Genomic DNA, 12066 nt, shown 5'->3' on the forward strand with positions numbered 1-12066 from the left:
GACTTTCCCTACGTCATGTTTTTCTCAAAATGGTAAAGATATATGATAACTACACTCTTAGAGCTTTCCAATGATATATAGTTTGTCAAAATTGTTTAGGTTTGGAATAGGGTATTAGTGCTATACATATGTAAAAACAAACTGGGTCCACCTGTGGCCCGGTGACATTTTAGAATCTGACTCTTACTCTGTTATAATTTCTCCAAAATGGTGATAAAATATGAAAACTACACTCTTAGAGCTTTCCAATGATATATAGTTTGTCAAGATATTTTAGGTTTAGATAGGGTATTTGTGTTACCAATATATAATAACAACATGGGCCCACCTGTGGACCTGTGGCATTTTAGAAAATGGCTCTCACTATGTAATTTCTTTCCCAAAATTCTGATGATAAATGGAAACTACACCCTTAGAGCTTTCAAACGATATATACTTTGTCAGGATTGGATAAGAATTCACATGGAAAACACTGAAGTAAACGTAGGCGCCCCACTGGCGAGACAGTGACATTTAGCAGGATATAAATGTTTTGAGGCGCGCTCTCTTCATAAATGAATCAGTTACTCTCCCTACATAATTTATTTTATAAAACACTGCTGAAATATGTATTCTAGAGGCTTAGACCTTACCAACAATATATAGTTTGTAGTGATAGATTAACATTTACCTCAACAATATTGAAGTAAACTTAGGTGTCCCGTATACGGGACGGTGACGCTTAACAGGTTTTAAATATCCCATCACTAACAATGACCCAGCTGTATTAACAGGACTGACACCTGACTTCTGTCTTATGTGTGAATCTAGAAAAATATACAGAATCTCAATTCTTCATCCTTCTTTGTGTAAATAAGAGTAAAAAGACAATTTATTTGTTGCATGTTTCTTTCAGATGTGAAGAGCGATTCATGTTTGGATATAGAAATAACGTCCTCAACATCAAAAGAGCGACTGACAGAACAAACTCTTTCCTGCATCACCTGTGGAAAGACATTCAGCTCACAGAGACATTTAGAGAGACATGAGAGAAAACACACAGAACAGAAACTCTTCACCAGATCTGAGATCAGCTTTACTACCTTACAAGAGAAGAAACTTCATTCAGAAGACCACAGAGAGAAGAAGAAGAAGAAGCAGTTTCACTGTGAGCAGTGTGGGAGGATTTTTGTCTGTTCCTCTAATCTAAATGTTCACATGAGGACACACAGTGATGAAAAGCCTTTCAACTGCACTGAATGTGGAAAATACTTCAGAACCAAACAACATCTTGATATTCATCAGAGAATTCACACAGGAGAAAAACCTTACGAGTGTCCTCACTGTGAGAAGAGTTTTAATGTAAATTCTGCCTTACTAAGGCACCAGAGACTTCATACAGGTGAAAAACCTTTCAAATGTTCTCAGTGTGACAAGACGTTTGCTTGTTCAAGTAGCTTAATAAGCCACGAAAGAGTTCATACTGGAGAAAAACCTTATCACTGTAGTGTCTGTGGGAAGAGTTTTAGTCAAGGGGCTTCATTACAAAATCACAAGAGACTTCACACAGGTGAAAAACCTTTCAAATGCTCTCAGTGTGACAAGACGTTTGCTCAGTCAGGTCACTTGAAAGCCCATCAGAGACTTCATACAGGTGAAAAACCTTTCAAATGCTCTCAGTGTGACAAGACGTTTGCTTGTTCAAGTAGCTTAATAAACCACGAAAGAGTTCATACTGGAGAAAAACCTTATCACTGTAGTGTCTGTGGGAAGAGTTTTAGTCGACAGTCACCCTTAATAAGGCACCAGAGAATTCATACAGGTGAAAAACCTTACAAATGCTCTCAGTGTGATAAGACTTTTTCTAAGTCAGATCACTTAAAATCTCATCAGAGAGTTCATACTGGAGAGAAACCTTAAAGGAACAGTATGTAAGAAATTTATATCAATTAATCATAAAATGGCCCTGATATGTCACTAGACATTAAGAATTAATTTTCATTTCAAATATTTATATCACTGACATCAGTGGCCTGGGAAGGATATTGTCATTTAAAAAGTGGAGTTGCAGTCCTCAACTGATGTTTATGTTGTCATGTTGAGTATTGGCCACTAGTTGTGTGATTGCAGTACCAGTTTTAGTTACAAGGTCTGTGATTGCAAGATTGAAAGGTCACGTTTTCCTAATCCTATTTTTTAAACCCTAGTTAGTGTGTAATGTTCCTATAATAGCATAAATAATACTGGTAAAATGATAAAGTTCACTGGCAGGCGATATATTTTCTTTAACAGAATTCGCCTTTCAAAGCTTACAGCGAACGGCCGGTTTGGACTACAGACCTCTACTTCCTGTTTTAATGACTACAATAGAACAGTTTTTGACTAAACCCGCCCACAGGAATATGTCAGTCGCCAGCTAAGCTAACGGCAAGCTAATCAGCCTGTTTTGAGGACAGTGAAAACAGCGCTTTAGAGATAAGTAAATTATGTGACCTCTAAGCACAAGAGATTCCATACAGGTGAAAAACCCAACAAGACGTTTGCTCTGTCAAGTCACTTCCCTTCTGAAAAAAAAAACAATAAAACCTTTACAGAAATTAAATGGTTTCCATTAAAATACCAAAAGGAACAATGTCATTAATTGTTCATTAACTTTGGTTGGTTTAGAAACACACTGAGAAAGAAACTGTTCAGATTATTCAGTAAACGTCTCCTTACTTCTACTATAGGCCTTTTCTCTGGGCTGGTAAATGAAAGTTTACTTAATTATTCAGTATTTGTCAGTCTTTCATTCTTTCTAGGAAAGTTAAAGGACTTGTTATTGCATTGAGAGCATCTTGAACAGATGTGTGATATGGTAGCACAATAGAAATGAACTGCAAGAGCTTGTAGAGAGGAAGACTGCTGAGAGGAACACCAATATATTTTGAATATACGTTGCATACTTGACAAGCTTGTCACATTTTTACTGCACAGAAACCATATATTGTATAACAGGTTTCATTCTACTTCATTATTATGACGATCACAGTTGAATGTAATGTGGTAATAAAAAAGGAATTGTACAGGTTTATGAAAATAAAGGTTTTAAACTTCAACTGCACGTTTCATTTGCATATTCAAGAGGGAATAGTTTAAAATAATTTCTTTAATTCCTTAAAAAAACATATAATCTTAAAACGTAAGTAATGTGATAAAAATTAGAAAATAACCTACCTGATAGAAAAAAGTTTTGCTACTATTTTTGTATATAGCCATGTATAAGGGAGAATACGTTAACCTGACTATACATGACTAAAAATAGGTGGGTATCTGATTCTTAAAAAAACTAACTTTAGCCTACTAGCACTAAAATCACGATCCACCCTCCATTCAGATGGCCATCCATAGTCACGCTTCCTCCAAAACACATGAACAGACCAGACGTTCACATTTCATGTCTCATTCACCAGTGAGAAGCCTTTCCAGTACAAAGTGAATAACAACATAAACAACTGTTTGAAATCAGAATTAGATACAGCTCGTTTTCGGTTGTGTAGATGTAGTAGTTTGCTTGTAATTTTGAAAACATACAGTAAATATTGTTACGCTAATTCTTAAAGGTACACAAACTACAAAAGCAACATTTACGTGCAACCAAATAATCCGTTTGTAATTTCATTGATGGCTCAATCATACTAAAAATCATTCATGTAAACACCTTAATCAATACGATTCAGGCCGATCGGATGCAAATTTTGATCGTATTAAAAGATGTGGTGTATTCCGATCTTTGATCCGATCATCAGGAGAAAAAATATGCATGTAAATGCGTGAATCGTAGCGTTTTCTCAAACAGATGTAAAAAGACCTTGTCACAGAACAGTTGTGCTTAAGTTCACGTCTTATATTTACCTCTTATTTATGTATCACGTTAATCTTGTCACAGAAACATGCAATAGCAAGGCAATGGCAACACACATTATTAACTTCTGCATGCATGAGCATTTGCCGGTATTTATTTGTTTGGTCTAACGTTACAATAAACAGAAACCAAATACAATAATAAATTATCTCTTTTAAACAATATTACAAATAACTTCAGGCATTATACTGTACAAAGATAACTGTCTGCCACTCTGTTAAGTTCTTAAATATCAGGTAAATAGAAGAAGATAATAACACAACAATATTAACTAGATTCAATACTTAACCTGACTCGAAATTAGTGTACAAGCAATTACATATCACCTTTCCAACACTTCAACAACACTTGCTGCTTTTAGACCCTTGCCTCCCGCAGCTGTTTCCCATCTTGTGGAAAAGCAGTAAAGTTACCTAGCCTGGCTAATATAGAATGAGACATGGTCTGGGAACCACATGCTCATTTTCTCGTATTTGAGGCTTTTTAAAAATAAACTTCAAAACTACTTAGAACACTATCTAAGGTCGCATCAAAAAGTAACTTCATGTCTGCTGCCGTGTTGGATAAACAAAACTGCTTCGGTGTGTCGCATAGACGTCGTCATCGTCTTGCTGCCTCCTCCCCGTTTTGTGATTGGTTCCCTATTTCAGGGGGGGAAATGGTCCATAGTTTTCATGCTAGACTTGCCGTGTGAATAAATTTGCACCCAAGGCAGCATGGGGAAACCCAGACTAACAGTTACCGATGTTAATTTGGGTTTTTGCTCTTTCCTGATCCAGACAGTTTTTGCCGTTGTTGTTTCAAAAGATATGTTTCGTTTTGTGGCTCATGTGCAGGCTGTCAGTTCAGCAGGAAAGTTGGTTGCTCTGTTTACAGAGCGGACGTGAACACGCTGATGATGTATGTATGATGTGTCCTCCTGGTCTCTGGGCATTAATTGGGTTATTTGCCCTCTAAGGTGGTTATTACCGGAATATTAAACAGTGCATTATACAGTCTGCCAAACATGTTTTTTTAAATAATAATTGTATTAATTAAAATCAGTATTTTAAAGTGATAATCATGTCAAATGATAATCATCAAGTGTTACTACATCATTCTAAAGTAATTACTTCAATGGGATCAATATTCTATAGTAAAGATCATATTTACCAACTAGTAATTCCTTTAGAAGGATGTAGTAACACTTGAATTATATTCATAGGTTTTTATACTTAAATTTACTGTCACATCTGTCTCGCGTGCACAATCTCTCTCCCTCAATGTGTACACGGATACAAAGAGGTGACAGTAATTTATGAAAACCTGAATATAGCCCTTACGAAAATGGTTTTACAGGAAAAAAAACATGGTTACTGTAGTACGCTGTACGCTGAAGAAGTGCGTTCAGCCCGAAACGTTCGTTGTGGGCGATTAAACGCTATTTTTTAAGCTTGAACTGTGAGTGCTGTCCCTTTCTTACATTTTATACTGTAGTAAAACACAATTTAATTTTAAAAATCATAGTTAAACCTTGACTAGTGTAGTAAAATCATGGTTTTGCTGATAGTAATCACTACACAAAAACCATGGTTACTACACTTTTACCATAATAAAACCATGTTTAATAAAGGAAGGTACCATAATGTGTGTTATTAATTGCATTCAATAAATGTCGTTGCAGTTCAATCATCTCCTGTGGGCAGTGTTTGAATCAACAGTGACTTATATTTTAATATTTGGTGCAGATCATAACACTGTTTATCTTATATTGTGTACACTCTTACTCACTGTACATCCTACTGACACACCAGAAACAACAGAGCCGTAAATCTGCCTCCAGATCTGCAGCCTCCTCATACTCACTTGTAAAGCAGTGAGCGTCTTCTGTCTCCAGTACAGCAGGAGGCGCTGCAGCTCTTTAGTCCGCAAATAAACTCACTAAAGAAAGAAAGAAAGAAAGAAAGAGCGCGCGTGTGATGTGTTTGTGTATCCTCAGTGTTTTTCTCTCTTGCGTGTTTCATTGAGTGTAAACAGAGTCTTGTCTGTGTATTTAAGTGTTGAGACGTTAATGATGAGATGTGCTGTAAATCAGTATGAACTGATCTCTCCATGCTGGATATATTGATGATTTAATCACAGAAATCTCTCAGCTGGAGAAAGAGTTGGCGTTACTGGAGACAAAGCTGAGGTCAAGAGGAGATTTAGCAATTAATCGTGAGGTTTGTACAGCTTAAACATCATTTATCTAAATCAGACAACATCAAATCATTTCTAAATCTTACTGTCTGTGTCTGTTGTGTTTTCAGGATGTGGATTGTTGTGAATCTTCAGTGTATGAGACTGATGATGGGAGTCTGGATTCAGTGTGGATGAGCAGAGATCAGAGCCGCACACCACAGACACTGCTGGACTCTAAACTCTCTGAAGAGAAATCCAGACACACACAGAACTCCGATCTCAGTCTGACTTTACTCTGTTATACTGAGTCAAAGCTCACAGACACTCAGGACACTACAGTGTGTGACAGTAAACAGAGCTTACAGGAGGATCAAACCTCCACAGAGTCTCTGGATTCTGTCTGTAACGCTGGAGAACAGCAGCAGATCCTGCAGACCAAACTGAAGATGTGTTCAGTTAAACTCATCGACTGCACGAACCTCATGATGAAGATTAAAACTGAACCCACAGAAATCAAAACTGAACCCACAGAAATCAAAACTGAACCCACAGAAATCAAAACTGAACCAACAGAAATCAAAACTGAACCCACAGAAGAGGAAGATCGCCCTGATGAAGATGATGACTTTATTACATCAGGTATGTCTCCTTAATTATTGTTGTGTTTTTAACATTTTTAACTGGGAGCACCTATTTTGGGTTTTCAGTCACAAACTCACTGAGTTTAGGATATCTTTAATGCTTATTGAGCAACAGTTATTTAGGCTTAAAGGGTTAGTTCACCCTAAAATAATAATTTGATCATAAATCACTTACCTGCTCCGTGTCGTTCTTAACCCCCAAGTGCTCAGATTGTCTTATGAACACATTTGTAGATATTTTTGATGAGTTTCAAAATTCCCCAGAAAATAATGAAGGATGTGCTCTTAAACAGGAAATAATATATGGAATTATTTGTGCATCTTTGAATAACTGTAAGAATATTTCCTTTAAATATAATTTTTGTAATATAAAGTTTTAAAGCTCACGTAACACACACTGTTTCTGCATTTCTAAACTGGAGTACCTATAGAGTAGTATTACATCCTTTTTATCTCTGAAGAGTCTTTCGGGACACTCCACTACAAACAATTACACAAAGGAAATAGACAGCATTTGCACAAACACTGAGTGCGTTTTCATGCACAGAATAAGCGGATAACTATCAAAAATCTGCTTATTATAGAAAACTGTTTTCATGCGTTTACATGCAAATCAATAATCTGGCTATGCAGACAACTGCGCTTACATGGGACTTGAAGAATTCAAGAAGTTTTCTCGCTGGCAGTGACTTCACCACCTATAGTACATAATAGTTGATCAAAAAGCCGACGGCATATATCTGTCTAAAGCTATATTGTTGTATCTCTTCTCGTGTCTGCAGAACCTGTAAATGTAACATGAGCTTCTATTTTAACAGTTTCTCTGCCAACTGCTTTAGTCGAGCTGAGACTTTTATACGTTACTTTACTCCGCCACTGCTGTAGTTGTCACTGTCCAGTTGTCTGGACATGATTGTATCGTATCGTGACTAGGGATGCACCGAAATTTCGGTCGCCGAAAATTTCGGCCGAAAATGGCATTTTCGGTTTCGGGCCGAAATAAAAAATCCAGCCGAGAATGTCAACCGCGCCCCTCCCATCTGTGCGCTAGCGCTTGGGTTTCACTCACGGAGATCAGTCGTCTCCCACCCCTCCCCTTCATGCTCAATAGTGCTGCAACGACGCGTCGACGTCATCGATTACGTCGACTACGCGACGCGTCACGCTGTTTACATTAATCTCGCGTAATGGCGGCTTCTGCTCCTGGCAGTGTTATCCATACATTTATTTGTTTGTGTGCGCCACAAACTCAACAATGGTCGCAACATTTACATTTTTATTTTAATTTAAAACGGCTTCATTTATTGTTGTGAGCGCTTGGTGGTGCCTCTCTTGTGCACGCTCTCTCACGCTCTCTCTCTCTCTCTCTCTCTCTCTCTGTGCGTGAAGCCCCTAGACAGCGCCTCTCATACATGACACTGAGTGAAAGAATTAAAAGTTGGACATGTTTTCCATGCGGATTCCTCTGTGTACTTGCATTTTCACGTAAACGTCAGATGTTACTGACAGAGAAGACGACTGATTCGAGTTTATCATGAAAGGTTTAGCAATGTTTTCCCACACACACTGGTTCTCTATGTCAGTGTTTCCCAACCCTGGTCCTCGGGCACCCCCTTCCAGAAAGTTTTTGATGTCTCCTTATTTAAAACACCTGATTCGACTCATCAGCCTCCTTCTAAAATGGTAAAGATGTGTCCCTAACAAGCTGATGAGTTAAATCAGGTGTGTTAAATAAGGAGACATCTAAAACTTTCTGGAAGGGGGTGCCCGAGGACCAGGGTTGGGAAACACTGCTCTATGTGATTGTGCGCGAGCTCTCTCTCTCCTATGCCCGCGCATTCCTTCTGTAGTAACTCTGTGTAATGGCAATTTTGTAATCTGCGCCGAATTGTCTGCGATGTCTCGTTTATAAATCAAGATTTTAGTAACTTAGTAGTTAAGTAACAGCTGGTTGGATTAAACACAAGGTTATTGGGTCCTGTTTAGTCACTATTTTAATAGTCTTTGGGGTGGTTTCCTGGACAGAGATTAGCTTAAGCCAGAACTAGACCTTAGTTTAATTAGGAAATATAATTAGTTTAAACAAACATGCCTTACTAAAAACATTACTTGTGTGCATTTTGAGGTAAAACAAAGGGCACTGATGTATTTTAAGATATGTCAGTGCAAGATGTTTTCAGTTTGGACAGCTCTTATGTTTATTTTAGTCTAGGACTAGTCTAATCCCTGTCTGGGAAAACGCCACTATGGGGCGGTTTCTCGGACAGGGATTAGACTAGTCCTAGACTTAAACACTTTAAAGATCTCTCCAAACTGAAAACAACTTGCACTTACATATCTTAAAATACATCAGTGCCCTTTGTTTTACCTCAAAATGCACACAGGTAATGTTTTTAGTAAGGCATGTTTGTTAAAACTAGTTATATTTCTTAATTAAACTAAGGCCTAGTCCTGTATTAAGCTAATCCTGGACCGGGAAACCGCCCCTATATGTCTGACAACAGAACAGATAAGTTAATATGTGAAAATAGCATTCAGTTGTGTTAAAATGCTAATTTCATACCTTATTAATGTACAACTTTGTTCTTTTTTATAAATGTTTGCAATTTCTTTGTTTATTTGATTTTTCCCACCTTTTTGCTGATCCGAAAAATAATCTAATCTGTGCCTCAAAAACTGTAATGTGATCCAAACTGTGAGTTTTTTTTATTCGTCACACAACCCTAGTAAAGTTAGTACACAGTGATAGCCATAAATGCAATTGTACTAATAACTGGCATAATAATTTATTTCGGTGTTTCGGTTTTTCGGCCTTGGTTTCCTTTTTTCGGTTTCGGCCAAGAATTTTCATTTCGGTGCATCCCTAATCGTGACCCATGTATCGTGATAAGTATTGTATCGGAAGGCCCTTGCCAATACCCAGCCCAAGCGTAGATCACGTTATCAGTTTATTAAGCATAATTGGTGTAAGACTGTGCATGTAAACGCACTCACTGTCGTTTTCTCTTCTTTTATTTTTAATTCTTCCAAGAACAAAAAGCTGTGGAGCATTTTCGTTACCCTAATGTTTGATTCCTGTTTTTTTGTTTGTTCTAAACTTTGTTTGCAATGGTGGATTGGCTACTTTTCTTCACTTATCCTAATTTTTTTTATTTACTGTAAATGTTGCACATCAGTGATGTCCTGAATAATTTAAACAATAATTTGTATTGCGTGTCGGAACACGGTCAATACTTTGAAAGCTCCGCGGACACGTGCGCCAAACGCAGGGAAAAGGTACACCTCGCCTTCGTGTAGCGAGCCGCCTTGTCACGTACTTGATGTAGGCATGGATACAATGATGTTTCCGAAAAAGTGGATCATGGAGACATTTTAATCATTCACAATGTCGTCATATCGCTCACCCATATCCATTTATTCGCAACACACGCTCCGGACCCTTGCTTTAAATATCCCATCACTAACAATGACAATGACATCTGTCTTCTGTCTTATGTGTGAATCTAGAAAAAGATACAGAATCTCAATTCTTCATCCTTCTTTGTGTAAATAAGATTGAAAAGACAATTTATTTGTTTCATGTTTCTTTCAGATGTGAAGAGTGATTCATGTTTGGATATAGAAATAACGTCCTCAACATCAAAAGAGCGACTGACAGCACAAACTCTTTCCTGCATCACCTGTGGAAAGACATTCAGCTCACAGAGACATTTAGAGAGACATGAGAGAAAACACACAGAACAGAAACTCTTCACCAGATCTGAGATCAGCTTTACTACCTTACAAGAGAAGAAACTTCATTCAGAAGACCACAGAGAGAAGAAGAAGAAGAAGCAGTTTCACTGTGAGCAGTGTGGGAGGATTTGTGTCTCTTCCTATAAACTAAATGTTCACATGATGATACACAGTGATGAAAAGCCTTTCAACTGCACTGAATGTGGAAAATACTTCAAAACCAAACCAAATCTTAAAGTTCATCAGAGACTTCATACAGGAGAAAAACCTTACGAGTGTCCTCACTGTGGGGACAGTTTTAGTGTAAAGCATACATTACTAAGGCACCAGAGACTTCACACAGGTGAAAAACCTTTCAAATGTTCTCAGTGTGGCAAGACGTTTGCTTGTTCAAGTAACTTAAAAAACCACGAAAGAGTTCATACTGGAGATAAACATTATCACTGTAGTGTGTGTGGAAAGAGTTTTAGACAACGGGCTACATTACGAAATCACAAGAGAATTCATACAGGTGAAAAACCTTTCAAATGTTCTCAGTGTGACAAGACGTTTGCTTATTCAAGTAACTTAAAAAACCACGAAAGAGTTCATACTGGAGAGAAACCTTATCACTGTAGTGTGTGTGGAAAGAGTTTTGGACAACGGGCTACATTACTAAATCACAAGAGACTTCATACAGGTGAAAAACCTTACAAATGCTCTCAGTGTGACGAGACTTTTTCTAAGTCAGGTCACTTAAAATCTCATCAGAGAGTTCATACTGGAGAGAAACCTTAAAGGAACAATATGTAGAAATTTATATCAATTAATAATAAAATGGCCCTGCATGTCACTAGACATTAAGAATTAATTTTCATTTCAAATATTTATATCACTGACATCAGTGGCCTGGCAAGGATGTTGTCATGTAAAAAGTGGAGTTGCAGTCCTTAACTGATGTTTATGTTGTCATTTTGCGTATTGGCCACTAGTTGTGTGATTGCAGTACCAGTTTTAGCCACAAGGTTTGTGATTGCAAGATTGAAACTAAGGTCACGTTTTCCTAATCCTATTTTTTAAACCCTAGTTAGTGTGTAATGTTGCTATAACAGCATAAATAATACTTGTAAAATGATAAAGCTCACTGCCAGGCGATATATTTTCTTTAGGCAAGGCAAGGCAAGTTTATTTGTATAGCACATTTCATACACAGAGGTCATTCAAAGTGCTTTACATAGAAATGAGAAAATCAAATATACATGAATTTTAAATATCAATTAAAAGAAAATAAATGTGATTTTAATAAAAACTGTTTAAATGTATGAAAAAGAATAAAACAGGATAAAACTGTTAAAAATAAGAATAAAAACAAGAGAAATAAAAATAATTAAAATAGTGCATATAAAATATAGTGCAATCAGTTCGGACGCAGCATAGTGCTCATTCAGTAAATGCATAGCTAAACAGATGTGTTTTGAGTCTGGATTTGAATGTGACTACTGTTGGAGCACATCTGATCTCTTCTGGAAGCTGGTTCCAGCTGCGACTGGCATAATAGCTAAAAGCTGACTCTCCTTGCTTTGAGTGAACCCTTGGTATTTCTAGCTGATGTGATCCTAATGATCTGAGTGACCTGTTGGGTTTATATTCAATGAGCATATCAACAAT

The 12066-nt window shown here is 37.3% G+C and overlaps 1 protein-coding gene across 1 annotated transcript in view; it reads left to right on the plus strand.

Moving 5' to 3' along the window:
• LOC129438977 (uncharacterized) overlaps window positions 1-11256 on the plus strand; it is a 57064-nt gene extending 45808 nt beyond the window's left edge. Inside the window, 3 exon segments of the mRNA XM_073865721.1 lie at window positions 896-1893; window positions 6172-6682; window positions 10277-11256. Of these exon segments, the coding sequence (XP_073721822.1) occupies window positions 896-1893; window positions 6172-6682; window positions 10277-11196 (2429 nt within the window). The 3' untranslated portion in view covers window positions 11197-11256.
• The last annotated feature ends 810 nt before the right edge of the window (window positions 11257-12066 follow it).

This window comes from Misgurnus anguillicaudatus, unplaced genomic scaffold (genome assembly GCF_027580225.2).
Source record: "Misgurnus anguillicaudatus unplaced genomic scaffold, ASM2758022v2 HiC_scaffold_33, whole genome shotgun sequence".
Taxonomy (NCBI): domain Eukaryota; kingdom Metazoa; phylum Chordata; class Actinopteri; order Cypriniformes; family Cobitidae; genus Misgurnus; species Misgurnus anguillicaudatus.